Raw genomic sequence first — 14,505 nt, 5'->3', positions numbered from 1 at the left:
TGAGTTTGCTTGAATCCGTGGATGCTAAGCAGGGGAAAGTGGTGGAGATAAATCAGGTACTTTTAAGGATTTAACAAGACTAAAAGGGTGGCCTATCCATTCTTAACTTCTACACCATCTTTTCCCATACAAGTCCAAACTCTCTGGAACCTTAAAATGTACTCTTGGCTTAGGTGAACCTAGAGTTCGTTTAGTATAATTAGTTAAAGGGAGGCAAATCAGTTCAACATAAAAATATACTTGTTTTACATTATTCATCATTTGAAGCAATTCTGTATCTTTTCTCCGTATCCCTTGTATTTTTGTAGCTTACAAATACATTGCTCAAAAAAGAGTCTGACAAATTGATAGAGATTATTAATTCACGAGTTGTAGATTGTTTTCCGACAGGATGCTATTTAATGGAGATGTCCGGAAGAAAATGTGGTGAAGATTCCTGGAGTTTCAAGAATACAAAGTTAGTGATAAGTCCCTAGTTAGAATATTGTAAAATATTTTGCATCGATGATTTAACTACAATCTTCTTTTCGATAATATATATGATAAAGTGTTGAATTGATAGATTTACTTGAACAAGATTTTTTTAAGACGATGTTTTAATTTTTTTAAGACACCGTTCCCTACTTTATCGGCTCATGTGTCTGAGGCAATGTTGTAAAAAGCGGTAATCAAACTTAATCGGTGAAGTCATGGAACAAAAATTAATCAGAGATTAATTGAATTGATCGGGGAGAATTGATCGGTGATTAATTGGGAATTTAATGAGTTCGGCGGGTACGGAACATGGATTAATCGGTGATTACCGATTTTTAGAACCGAAGTCTGAGGGGAATAAAAAACTTGATTCGAGAAAATTAGTACAATCCTTAATTTCTTTGTAGCGGGCTGGGAATAAAACTTTAAATTAAATTTAAAATACCGTATGATTAGAAAAAAACAACTATATAATACATCAACGAACAGAAAAGCGGACGTTATTTTATTTGTTTCTCAACGGTTACTACTCTTCCCTTGAAGATGAACACAACTTCTAGGGCTAAAATCACCGGCGCCGGCGACAAATCCGGCGGGAATATTGCGAAACGACGACGTCACAACACCCTCAAAACGCCCTACGACCGCCCTCCGCCTCAGTCTCCCGAAAATTTCGGCATCAAACAGCTTAGCAGCGATTTTTTCGCCGATACATCTCGAATGATCGCAAAAGGCGCAATAAAGTTCCTCACATTCATGACTGACACCGATCACATCTCCTCCTCTTCCGAAACAGGTATAACTATTCCCCTGCTTTCTTCGTTTTCGATTATTTTTCGCTATAATTTCCGATATTATTGATCACTATATTGTAATTTGTTTGTCTAATTAGAGCAAATTATATGCATTGTTAGTATTTCTGCTTGCGTATGTTAATTTACTCAATGCGCGCAGAATCTGAACGAGTTTAGTTAAAACGAGATTAGTTATGATTAGGAAATAGAGTGAGAGTTTAGTTATGATTAGAAAATGCAAGTTTAGTTGATGATGAATTATATGTGATGTGAAGTAGTAGATTTTATGTAGAAAGGGATTTAGGTTGTTTAGTTATGATTAGGAAACAGGAAGTTATCGGTAACATTTCCTTGTTTAGTAGACTACTAGTTCATTCCATTGTGGATATTGTCGGGAATTCATTTGAATGTGTTAGTGGTAGTATTTAGGGAAGTTCTACAATGTTAAATAATTTTGTCTTTTGCTTTCACCTTTACACATTGAGGTTTTTAGCAATAGTGGAGTGCATTGCGGTAGATTCACGCTACTATAAGTAATATTATTGAATTTTGTGAATTTATCACCTCCATGTCTGTACATCATGTTTGCTGCATAAATTTAGCATGTGCTATTTTTGCCTTCTTGAGTGTACAAGATACCCAAGGTTCTATCAAGAAATTTATAATGCACTTTTACTAAAGTAAGTTGGTAAAATGCCGTACAGAGTGTATTTTCAATAGGTTCTCGACTTCTGCATTGGCATTCCTTCAATGAGTGGGTGCCATGAAATGGCTTTCTACGTCACGTTTCAATATGTTTGTTTATCGTACTTGGTCTTTCAGGCTGGTTTTCCCAACACCAAATAATTTCTTTCATTATCAAGGTAATTATTTGGGAAAGAAAAATCTAAAATAGTAACATTATTAGGAAAGCAAATGTAAATGCCAATATTGTATTACTTGGAAATGTTACTGTCTTTTTAAAACGTTACATGGCAATTATTTTTGCTTTCTGTAAGGACTTTATTCTTATTTTCATAGAATTAGTTTTTTAATATCTGAGATAAATCATGTGAACAATGCAAGTTAAATATATTGAGGATAATTAAGTGAGACATATACTGAGATTCATACTCATAACATACTTGATTTACTGGAAACATGTTTTAATTTTCAAATTCTTTCCCTTTATTTCATGAACTGCAACAAAATTCACTAATGCATGATTTTATTTTGCAAAAATATATTTGTAAGAAGATGATGATGATGTTGTTAGCTGTGATGATGATGTTTATGCCCCTTTTGAGGTTAGTAAATGGATAGAGGTGAGTGCACTTTTTTTTCTTTACCCTACCACTGCATTGGTATTGTGTACTATGAAGCCTGTCTGCTGGGCTAGTGTTGTGGATATTCAAAGTCGGCCTGATTCATTTGTACAATATAAGTGTATAAACTGATTTATGGGATAGATAATCTTGCAATTCCCATTGTTACACCCCATATTATTGTTTCTATACATGAACCTTTGTCCTTCTGCAGAAAGTACAAAGACAGGTTGTTTTGTGGATCTTTCGATTCAATGCAGCAATTAAAAATCTTAGAAACTGACTTGGTATTGATTTTTTTTTTTTTTTGTGTCCCCTTCCATCAGAATGATAGTACATCAACAGAGATGGTCAGAATGAGCCCGAAATGGGTGATCGGAAAGCTACTTCTGCAGGAGACATTTTCAAAGTAACTGTCACCCCCTTTGTTTTATTAATTCAATTTCCCTTTTTATGTTCGTCACTTCTATTAAATTCTCCCTATATGAGTGTATCTCTTTAATAGATCTGTAATATATTCTTAACGGTGCAGTTTGCTACGAGGTAACTTGCACTTATCATAGTATTCTGGTTGAACTATTATATTGGTCATATATGAGAATATGACGACCATAGTTTCTCTCTTTAAAAACTAATTTCATCCTTTATATATGAAAATTCAAATACTGAAATATGCTATTAGTAGTTTTATAAGTATGATTAATATCATACGTAATTGATCTTCTAAAATTTAAATTAGAATAACTTTCTTACTCTTGATTTTGAAAATGAACTAATATACTCTCAAAAGCTGAACCCGAAACTGATGATTTTTTTCTTTTCTTCCTTTACTACTTGAATAAGTGATACAGTTCTAGTACCTTTCTCTTTTTACTTTCAGCAGATTACCACGAACCATATATCTTAATATGCCAATCCCTGTTCCAATCACTTACTTCATTAAGGCATATCATACTGCCAGTCTCATGGTAAACATGCTAAAAAAATCCCAGCTTCTCTGTCAGTACACTCATATTTCTTTTTCCTAATAACTACAGACTCTGAAGTAACGTCATGTTCATTAATTATAGTGGGAGAGCCTGTGCACATCTTTAGCCTCATTTCAGTGACTTGATATTACTGTAATGTTTATTTAGAGGGTATTGCCTGTGCTACTATATTTTATTTAATCTATTGAAGTAATTAGCGGCTGCCCAATAGTTAGTTTCTGTTTTCCAGACAATCAGACTGCAGTTTATAGCCACCAGTCTAAGTAGTATTTAGTAGTAACACCATATGTAGTGGAGTAATGTTGTGACATTTTCTGGATTGCTAGTTTGGCGGTAGCATCTATACATTTTAAGACATTCAACTAAACCAAACGTGCCATTTCTTAAGGACATTAATATCTGTAGGATCAAACTGTTTGCTGGTCATGCTTGTGTCTGTGACTCTGTAGTCTCCACAAGGAGGAAAAGGCGTTTATAGTGATGGTTGTCACAACTCACAAGTAAAAGATGCTGTCATTAATTTTCCTGAATATATGAACCTTAAGCAGAGATGAGAGAGAGACAAAGAGAAGTACTGAGACTGATGGGAAATTGAAGATTACATCAGTTACTGAATTGTTTGTAGGTTGATGGTTGTCTTGTTGGCACATGGTTGTATATAAAATTGTGTGGAGTTTTGGTGTGTGTCAGTGCGCTCCATAAGGAGAATAGGTGTTTATAGTGATGGCTCGCATGAGTTAAAGATGTTGTCATTAGTTTCCTTGAATCCGTGGATGCTAAGCAGGGGTTCAATAAAAAAAGTACTGGAGATAAATTTAGGTAGTTATAAGGATTTAACAAGACTAAAAGGGTGGCCTATCCATTCTGAGCTTCTACACCACCTTTTTCTATAGAAGTCCAACCTCCAAACTCTCAAGAACCTTAAAATGTACTCTTCGCTTAGTTGAAGTCAGAGTTGGGTCAATATAATTAGTTAAAGGTGGCACATCAGTTTAACATAAAAATAGATTTGTTTTACATTATCCATCTGAAGCTTCATCTTGCAGCTTCTGGTCATTAACGAAACGCCGTTTTGTATCTTTTCTCTGTGTCCCTCGTATTTTTGTAGCTTACAGATCCATTGCTCAAGTCATTCACCTTTGAATCTTTGACCAGGAAAGAGTCTGACAAACTGATAGAGATTATTAATTCACGGGTTGTAGATTGTTTTCCAATGGGCGAGGGACAGGATGCTGGTTTAATTGAGATGCCTAGAGGAAAATGTGGTGAGGATTCCTGGAGTTTCGAGAATACAAAGTTAGTGATAAGTCCCTAGAATATTGTTGCTGATGATATTGGCTTTCATCACTCAGGTACTGATGATCGATGCGGTACAGCTGTCATGCAAGACAAACATTGGTTAAACAAAAAAGTAAGTAAAATGAAGTTCTTAGTCTCTGATGGATCATGGACTCTCTGTTTTTGGCTCTGTTCCGTTGCAGCATGTCAGTACACAAGGCTGCAATTTATAAATATAGCCAGCAGCTTTCTTCAAATGGTTACAATTTATGCACATAACTCCATACACATATATTTTTTCTTTTTCACTTCCTTTTTTTTATTTGGAAAATATATTCATTCAGATTATTGTATAATTGTCTCCACAGTCTGTTGATATGGTAAAAGCATATATGCAGGCTTGCCCTCCCTGTGCCTCTCCCTCTTTAAGGCCTTCCGGATTAAGAACACCATCACCAATGGCTACTGACCACTATAAAGATGAAGCATTATCTACGCTCAGCTGCACTTCTTTTCCCTCTACACAGGTTCTGTTTGTACTACTCGGTTGGCTGGTTTAAGATTGCTGATGCAGCAACATTATTAAAACTTAACTAGATGTGATAAATGTTATGTTTTTTGTTTCTTACACTATAGAGATTGAGCATTAATCGTTGCATCATTCCCTGCTATTAAGTCTTCAATATCTGAAAAGAAGCATTTGCTCACTAGAACTTGTGCAATTCTTCATCATGAATTTCCCTAAAGAAACGATTGTTGATTATTAAATTTTGACCATCAATTCTCTGTTAATATTGCTCAGTTTTGGTTTACAGTCTCGAGTTTCTACAAATTAATATCACTATCTGTGCATGAGAGTGCGGTCAAAAACCAACAATGCTGACACTAAATGAAATAGATTTCTTGTTCGGGTTGCTAAGATAAGAGTAGAACAAGTTTGTTTAATGTAAATGAGCATATATCCATTCCAAATAATTCACAGGCCCAAGAAAGAATTTCATTTTTGTTTGCTATTTATATCAACAAATATTTGCAGAGTATCCATTCAATACTTTTCCTAGTTATATAGAGACTGTTTTGGTATTAAGTACCTATCGACAAAAAATTCATATCTTGCAGTAATGGTTATAGAATAAGCAATAAGTACGTGTTGTCTCTTTTGAAGAAGAAATGTTTCTAGCACTTCTATGTAGTATGTACAGTGACTGTGACTGTTCCAATTCCTACCTCATATCCCCTTGTCAACTTGTAATCTGGAGTGTGTTCCCTAACAAACAATCTATGGATCATTAACAGAAATTTTCAGGTGTTCTCTTTCTTAAATGTTTCAAAACGAAATCTTTTAAAACCTTAGATCTGTTTATTGTCTGATTTTAGGGTCTTCCCAATACTATTTTCTGCATAAGAGAATCTAGTTATATTTGTTTCATATTTGATATTAGGCCACTTTTATTATGATTGCTTATTATTATATGCTTGCTGCCGCTGGTTTCTTATAGAATCTAAATTAACAATATAGATGATGTTTTAATTTGGCAGGAAAGAGGTACTCATTCCGCTCGTTCGTGGAACATCCAAGACGAGGTACGAAAAGTGCGTTTTAAAGCAGCAGAAGATATACTGCACGCCTTCCCATCCAAAAAAATTGGCCTTTCCATTAATTCAGAACAGAAAACTTTTCAAAATTCCATTGTGCCTGGTGGTGGTAGTACTGTCGACAAAATGCAACTTTCTAAGTCTTTACCTGATAAAGAAGATGTAGACGCCTCTGTTAAGTTGCTTTCAGGACCGAGTACTATCCATGACTCTAAAGGTAAATTTTATTTGTTAAGGAGTGTGTCGTCTTCGTGTATCTTGGTTTAAACTGTATGAAATCAAAAATGTAATTCTTTAAATCACTGCATGTTAAATTTTAGTGTCATTATACTGTGGATATCTGATACATCCAACATTCGTTCAGATTCTTTTGATTTCGGTCTGAAACAAGATGGTATGCAAGCTGAACATCTCTTTACTAATCCTAGTACGTCTGTTTCTGAACCTAATCAGGTAGGTACTAATAGCAAGTTAGAATCTTATTCCCTCATAATTTAAGTCATGGGATGATTCTTAATTGATGCTTAAAATATTTACATTGCAAAGCATCTAACCGTTGAAGGGGCCAGCACGAGTGATTCTCATCACTCCATGAATTTGGAGCATTTGGTGGAGCAGCATAATGGTATGCTATGTCCTTTATTCTCAGGAGTCATTATTCTGCACTTAACACATGATAATAACTTAATGTGCTTTCTCCATCTTTTAGAATATTGACAGCAGGGAACATAAGTAATAATATTCATTAAAATGTCAAAGCTGAGAGGTATTTTGTCTTGAACAATTATTACACTAGGTTCAGTGCCTAATAGGAAGAGATTCTTTGTACATAGATAAATGCAGCCGCAAGAACTTGTGAATTTGCATCATGATAAATTGTGTTGCTGTATTAGCAGAATAGATTCTTGAATGATGTAGAGTTACAATGATCTACTGCATTAACTCTGAGATAAAAGTGTAAGACGGGTATACAATGTATAGAGGAAAAGCTTAAGCTGAACTACATATTTATTTAAAGTAGGATCTCTGACTTTTCTAGATGTTCCACTCCTCACCACCAAAGAACTATTTTGTGCTGCTCTTGCCGTGTATACCTTTTGTTGAGTAACTTTTAATAAGTTTAGAGTAATTAAGCAAATACGATTCTTTTTTCCACAACTGGTCTGTAGCATGTAATCTTCATGCAGAGAATGATACAAACTCCGAAGATGGAATTTCTAGAAGATTTGATGTTGCAAATAGTGGAGCACCAGTTGCCAATAGTTTAGCATCTCTAAGATCTAGGTAAACTGTAAAAGATATTGGAGCCATCCACTTTTCCGTTATTTTGTTAGTTTTACAACGGTTCGTCTCTGTACTTCAGTCTCCGCCTAAGGTTATCAGCAGGTACAGAGCACGATCCCAAGCAGACTAACAGTAAACTAAGCACTTATCTCCGTAGACGAAAAATCCATAGCACTGCTGAGGGCTCCCAGTCCCAGGATTTGCAAAACTCAGCTTACAAAGGAGCCATGAAGATTAGTACAGCAGGTAAATCAAAAGATAGAGAGCAAGGCTTTAATCTATAGAATTTAAAATCGTACATTAGTGTAAATAGTATGCATCCTGTAGCAAATAAGTAGATGTTTTCGAAAGCATGCTTAAAATCTAGAACTTGCATTATATTTCTACAAATTCGACAAATCGAAACAAAGCAACATTAAAATTCCATTGGATATTCGTTATGCATTATATTTGGGTAAATCTTGTCGGGCATTTGTGATCGATTGAGAAGACTAGTGGAGAATTAATGCTTATGTTTGGGCCAGTTGGTGTCCCCTGCCCTAATGCTTGTCATGGGATTACTTGATGTAATCTTATTACAGTATGTCTGCATAAGGTTCTGAACTTGCCCTTTTATTTCGTAAACAGTAGTATTTTAGTTTGCATGAATGAGATGCACTCCTGAATGGAATAATGTGTGTGGATTAATTCCATTCCTTTGTTGATTTTGTGTTTGTTTATGTAAACTTCATTTGATATAATATTTTGAAATTTGAATTATTAAAATTTAACATTTCTTACCTATAGTATGTAAATTAAATTATTCACAAATACAATAATAAATGTTAGAGCTTTCCATTTCAAAAATTAAAAAAAAATGTTGGAGCTTCCAAAAATGTTTTTTTTTTAATATTGTTTTTTGCAAATAATGAATTGTCATCCAAATTCTAATCTTTCTCCCAATCTAGGAAAAAAGAGAGTAGGAAAGCTGTTTTCGTGACGATCCTGACAAAATGTAAAACAAAATATTGTACTATGACAAATATATAAATAGTAACTTGATCATGATTTTCTTTGCATGTGACTCGTCGCCGTAAAATCATCCGCCGTTGAGTGGTGAACCGTCTCTTCAATCTTTCTCTCGTCAATATAATAAATTAATAATGTTAAGCTAATATCTGTCGTTTCTGAATAATTTTAACCATTTCAGATAGTTTGTCTTGCTCTATAATAATACAAACAAGCTCAAGTGGATAACACCTCCCCACCACGAATAATTTACCAGCAGCCAAATTGTACCCAGAATCCTAGTATTTTATATACTTGCACCTCATGCATAATTGCATATACATTAGATCGAGTAGTGTTTTACACGTACTTGACAAATAAAAAAAGCCATCGCTAATTTCATTAAATTTATTAGCATAAATTATTCTAGACTTCTTTACACACAAAGGCAATCCCCTCCCTTGCCTTTTTCCTTAACAAACACAACATCAAGATTGTAAAGCACCGGGACCAAGCACACAGAACACAAAAACACAAGAACCGGACCGAATATCCACAGCAAAACCGGCAATGCTGAATAGAACAGCCGGTTTCCCACCATATTCAACGTGAAACCTTTCTCGAGAAGCTCCGAAATGTACTCGGGAGTGACCACGGAGGCCATGGCGTCGTCCTGTGGCGTGTTGATCAGGAAATTTACCTGGTTTATGAACCTGATGGAGAGGGAGTGGCACATGAAGGAGAACAGGAAGAAGACTAGGAGTGAGACGTATTTTAGGGCCACCATGAACTCTCCGTGGCCCCCGTAAATGGTGTCGTTCAGCGGTTTTTTAACGCTGTACGTGCTGCTTATGACGGCCGCCAGGCCGGAGCAGAGGAGGATTGAGGTTGTGGCCATCAGGGTTGATCCCATGATGGTGTTACGGAGAGTTTGGACTGCTAGTATATTTTTCTTGTCATTGTCCTGAAGAACAATTAATCAAACAAAACTAATCAATATTAGATCGATACTGATAAATTTCGAGAACGAGTGAAATTCTAATCTCCGGACTGACAGGAATGAGTGTGAAAATCTAATACTACGAAAATCAAACTCATAAAATATTACGGAGATAAATTCTTGGCACAAACTATCTCGTCATGATTAAATTTTCAAATAATTTAAAAATAAAAGTTTTTGCGGAAAATGACCTTCAACAGCCGTAACGGCATAAAATATAGGAGATACATTACAATCCATGCACGTTTGTATAATTAAGCTACGTTATATGATCCATCACGTTTAGATTACAATTACGTTTTTTATCATCTTAATTAACTATTACTTCAGTTAATATTGAATTACCTAAATCCGCACCGGACTATCATTATCAGAAGCTTATAGCACACTGACCCTTCATTTTCTACGTACAATTTTGAAATATAGGTAAAAATTGACATTTCTATTTAATATTAGACATATATATAGATAGATAGGTTGTATAACAGAATAACAAGTAGAGCAACTTGGCACTTGAAAATAAGTCTTTTTTTGGTGTGCGAGAAGCGCTTGCACGTAAAATGTAGAGGAAAGATGTTGAAGTTGAACCATATATTGTTAGAGGTATGTAGACGTATAGCTCAGTATTACAAAAGTATCGGAGCCGTGTACTTGAAAGTAGAATCCTGAGAGGATATGTTGTGTTCGTGATTAAATTATATGATAATAATATATTTTGAGATTTGTACATAATTTATGTCAGAAGATGGAAAACATCAATAGTTCATACATGCAGATCGGGAGAGGGAGAGAGAGAGATATTTGCAGGGAGAGAGAGAGATTTGCAGAGAGGGGGGAGAGAGAGGGGGGGAGAGGGAGGGAGAGGGAGAGAGAGAGATTTGCAGAGAGGGGGGAGAGGGGGAGAGAGAGAGGGGGGAGGGAGGGAGAGAGAGAGAGGGGGGGGAGGGAGAGAGAGAGAGGGAGGGAGGGAGGGAGGGAGAGAGAGAGAGAGAGAATCTCGCTACCTTTATCATAGCAAAAACCCACAAGCGACGGCCTCTAGCATTAGTCCCAACAACGGTAGACAGAGGCTGAGTCCTCACTCTGTGCCACAACCAAACATGATAACTCACCGACACAAGAAGCGCTAGAGGCACAAGCACAGCATCCAAATAACACTTTCTCCACTCCATTATATATATCACCTTAATATCACAAAACTCCCTCAATCTCTCTCTCTACAGCTAGCAATTCTTGTTTCCAAAAACTACTTAAGCACTGGCCAGCACTTTCTGTTTGAGTATTGTTCAACACGCATATTTATAGAGACTTCCGCAAGGGAATGAATTTGGACAGAGACCGTGTCCTAATACAACATTTAACCTCACTTAAAAACAAAAAAAAAACTAATTTTTAAATAATAATAATTAAAAAATAAAAGTAACTCCCACTCACTACGTTATGTTGCTAGTTTTGTGCATGGGTCTTGTTCTTTCCTCTCACAGTTTGTATTGGTTGGTGAATGTGATTGCACCTTTTGCTTCTCCTATTTTACTCTTTTTTTTAATTAAGAAGCATGCATAAATTAAACTAATTAATTAATTATCCACTAATACAAATATTAGGTCAAAAGGCATATAGATTTATGAACGGGATATGAACATTATAAGCCTCACGTCATAACACATGCACTGTTAAAGATTAAACGCATTTAATTTAACTACGTGGATTGATTCATGCCACGTGCATAACCAAGCAAATAAATTAACGTTTGTTGCTCTTCATGTCCCTGTTTTATGTACTTCCACTGAAGTACTTAAAATTTAAAACTTGTGGTTAGTTATAAATACAATATTATTTCAACCAAACTTGGTCCAAGTCAATCTCTCGATTATCATATCCGTTATAATTTTTCTTTTGCATGAAAAATTCTCAACTTGAACTAAAAAATATTTTTATATATTATCTTATAAATCTTCCTTTTCAGGAAAGAATATAAATAAATTTTTATTCTTCAAAATATGTGCAAATAATCAAAATTAATATTATTTTAGGGAGAGATCATTGTATATACTTGTAGATTCAACCACTTTATCCATTGTTTTCACCTTTACATAATATTTTCCACATACTATTTCCTGACCTTGGTGGCCCAGCAGGTGGTGGGACGGCTGGATTTAATGTTTATCCGGTACAAGAATTTTCAGATGCAGAGAGAGCAACAGATCGAGTGAAAGTCTGACCAGGAGGCTCTTTGACTGAGCCTAAAAACAGGACTTCAAATCTTCGAAAATGATCATTTGTGTAATAAATTATAAGTAGGCTTAGAATTGAAAATAAGTCATAAATTTATTTAAAATCAGAAGTTGATTTGAGGTATTTTCTTAATGATTTTTCTAAAAAAATTGATAAAAGTCATCATAAGTCATAATTTATTCATAAATTATTTTTATTTTTATTATTATATTTTTAATAACTCATAAGTAAAATTATCAAACAGACTTTTTAAATTTCTAATTTATTACCTTTGTCAAAAAAAATTTCTAATTTATTACATTAAATCCGTTTCATAATTTTAACTTCAGCTTGTAGGCGTTGGACTGTTGGGTACTAGTGAAGTGAAAGTACGATGAGATAAGAGGGATGTGTGACTGTGTGTCCAATTGGAACGCACGCAAATTATTCATTTTGAGCGAACCGACATGATTAATTAGTTAATTGTTTCCTGGAGGAGGAATAAATTTAATTATGCAAAATTATATGTTAGGAAAAATAATTGAATCATAAATATAAAACAGATTATATCATTAACTAAATCAGTATTACGAGACAGTTAATTTGTTAAAGTTAGTGCATGGTTCATCGCAGTCGGTTGAAGTATTGACAAAAATCCAGCATATCTAATATCAGGAATATCGAATTATAATATCAGAATATCAATACTAAAATTATATTTAGGTTCGTGGCCAAAAAAATAAAATATTTTAGGTTACCTCCTTCATTTATCTTCTACAATTCTGGATACCTTATTGATGTAACCAGGGGATCATGTTCTGGTTAAACCGCAAAATCCGCATAAACCAATCTGATATTAATCCGATCTAAATCGAAATCAATCCGATATTAATCTGATCCAAACCGAAATCGAAACGAGGTTTACGGTTTCGGTTTGACTAATTTAAAAAACCGTGGTTTGTGGGTTGGTTTCGGTTTTATAGTAAACCAACCCGTTATAAAACCGAACCGCGTATTTATATATACAATATAAATATTTTATATTTTATATATACAAAATATTAATTTTATATAATATATTAATTTTTAAGTTTATACTTGCTGGGTTGATGTTTAGTTACTTACATTATCAATACCAACTACTAGTCATATCAATTCAGTAATCCACGACTTCGATTCAAGTTTATACATTTTATTAGACTAAAATTTGTATTCTAATTTAACTATGTGAAATTGTGTAAATAGAGACAAAATAATATTTTATTTTCTAATGTTATTCATGAATCCTCATCTCTGATTATAAAACATAGTCACAAACCGATCAATCCGCTTAACCGAACCATCAAAAACCGCACCGCTTGGTCCGGATTAATTGGTTTATGGATCACGGGTTGGTTTTAAGATTTTAAAAAACCGCTAATGTATGATTTGGTTCCGATTCCACCTCCGATCCGAACTAAACCGGACCGCGATCACCCCTGCATATGTAACCGTTACATTCTGCTTATAGTGCGTATCGCACGAGTTCCTACGCAGAGCCTCGTATTCCTGGCATGCATGCTGCATCATACGAACACGCATTTGTCGAAAAATAGATATAGAAATGTTTGTGAGTGTTATATGGTGCTATACACGTCTGGTGAAACTGACTAACACCAACCATCAAATACATGTGACTAGAGAAAATTCTGGCCCAGAACGTTGCAAGAAACGAGCTGGGGACAGCAAAGTCGTAAAGGCAGAGTGCGGCAAATAACATTTGTGTTTTGTGATGGTCGTGTGGAAGCTGACGATTTTTCCATCTCTCGTTTTGGATTAATCTTCCGACATTCTCAAGTCATTTGTGTTGTGATATTCGTCTTTTCTTGAAATTGAAATTAATCGAATATAATTACAAATTTTACATTTTTTTTATATTTTCTCACCACTCTAATTTTTAGGCAAGTGTCTTCCTAATTTTTTTTTTTGGAATTTTGGGCAAGTGTCCTCCTAATTTTTTTTTTAAAATTTTTCACTGCTCTAATTTTGTAAAATTATAAAAATAACCATGCAAAATCTAGAAATATAATTTTTCAAAAATTTACTTGGTGCCCTGTAAAATTCGAATCCTAAATCTGCCTTTGTATCAAAATATACCTAGAATGAAAAAAAGACTAATCTAGATTCTAGACTGAAATCTGACCCGGACTAGAAAATTTGATGAATTTTTTAAAAAATCTTGATCACTTTTTTCTTTAAATATTAACTAGTTGTGAATTAAATAAAAAACATTATATAAATAATTTTTGATTACTTAATTTATGATTCTGTCACTGAGATAAAGATTTTGTCATACCTTGGTCCTGATCATTCTCGTTGTTTACGCGGAGAAACGCTGAAAACCTAATTCTAAATTGGGACGTTGAGCATCTATCTGACTTGATGGATTGTAGGGGAGATATTAGCAAAGATTAACAAATTCTAGTTACATTTTGAGGAGGATGGCAATGATACCTTGAATAGTTACAAATCTTCTTTCTTTTTTTTCCCGCCAGGAATAGTTACAAATCCTAATGACAACAAATGTTACAATTTTAATTGTTTTT

At 34.4% G+C, this 14,505-nt stretch overlaps 2 protein-coding genes across 11 annotated transcripts; one reads left to right on the top strand and one right to left on the bottom strand.

Annotated features, from left to right (window-relative positions):
* Positions 1 to 972: 972 nt before the first annotated feature.
* On the top strand, positions 973 to 8,242 carry LOC108213739 (protein KAKU4). 10 transcript variants are annotated; one of them, XM_064089942.1, is made up of 11 exons: positions 973 to 1,270; positions 2,505 to 2,554; positions 2,899 to 2,981; positions 4,717 to 4,826; positions 4,914 to 4,972; positions 5,208 to 5,366; positions 6,379 to 6,652; positions 6,800 to 6,888; positions 6,982 to 7,060; positions 7,623 to 7,719; positions 7,799 to 8,242. In XM_064089942.1, exons 1-11 carry the CDS (start codon positions 1,018 to 1,020, stop codon positions 8,001 to 8,003), a joined length of 1,458 nt encoding a protein of 485 aa, XP_063946012.1. In that variant the 5' UTR covers positions 973 to 1,017; the 3' UTR covers positions 8,004 to 8,242. The 10 variants fall into 10 exon arrangements, with proteins under 10 accessions (XP_063946012.1, XP_063946006.1, XP_063946009.1 ...); XM_064089936.1 differs by having other exon boundaries at positions 2,505 to 2,572; XM_064089939.1 differs by having other exon boundaries at positions 2,502 to 2,554.
* Positions 8,243 to 9,076: 834 nt separating this feature from the next.
* On the bottom strand, positions 9,077 to 11,029 carry LOC108215483 (uncharacterized). Its single transcript, XM_017387991.2, has 2 exons — positions 10,711 to 11,029; positions 9,077 to 9,670 (listed from the first exon to the last, which is right to left on the bottom strand). The coding sequence occupies exons 1-2, from the start codon at positions 10,876 to 10,878 to the stop codon at positions 9,143 to 9,145; spliced, it is 696 nt and encodes a 231-aa protein (XP_017243480.1). The 5' UTR covers positions 10,879 to 11,029; the 3' UTR covers positions 9,077 to 9,142.
* Positions 11,030 to 14,505: the final 3,476 nt, after the last annotated feature.

This window comes from Daucus carota, chromosome 1 (assembly GCF_001625215.2).
Source record: "Daucus carota subsp. sativus chromosome 1, DH1 v3.0, whole genome shotgun sequence".
In the NCBI taxonomy this organism is placed as follows: Eukaryota; Viridiplantae; Streptophyta; class Magnoliopsida; order Apiales; family Apiaceae; genus Daucus; species Daucus carota.
The sequence above is the reverse complement of the archived record's forward strand: the minus strand, read 5'-3'. Positions and strand labels throughout refer to the sequence as shown.

Bases quoted from the DNA above. Each gene is read 5' to 3' on its own strand.
- LOC108213739 (XM_064089931.1), top strand. From the start codon at position 1,018: ATGAACACAACTTCTAGGGCTAAAATCACCGGCGCCGGCGACAAATCC. The intron at 2,982-4,716 runs GTAACTGTCACC...ATCTTTGACCAG, and splicing joins CTGCAGGAGACATTTTCAAA to GAAAGAGTCTGACAAACTGA. The intron at 4,827-4,913 runs GTGAGGATTCCT...TTCATCACTCAG, and splicing joins GATGCCTAGAGGAAAATGTG to GTACTGATGATCGATGCGGT.
- LOC108215483 (XM_017387991.2), bottom strand. From the start codon at position 10,878: ATGGAGTGGAGAAAGTGTTATTTGGATGCTGTGCTTGTGCCTCTAGCG. The intron at 9,671-10,710 runs GTAGCGAGATTC...ATTGTTCTTCAG, and splicing joins GGGTTTTTGCTATGATAAAG to GACAATGACAAGAAAAATAT.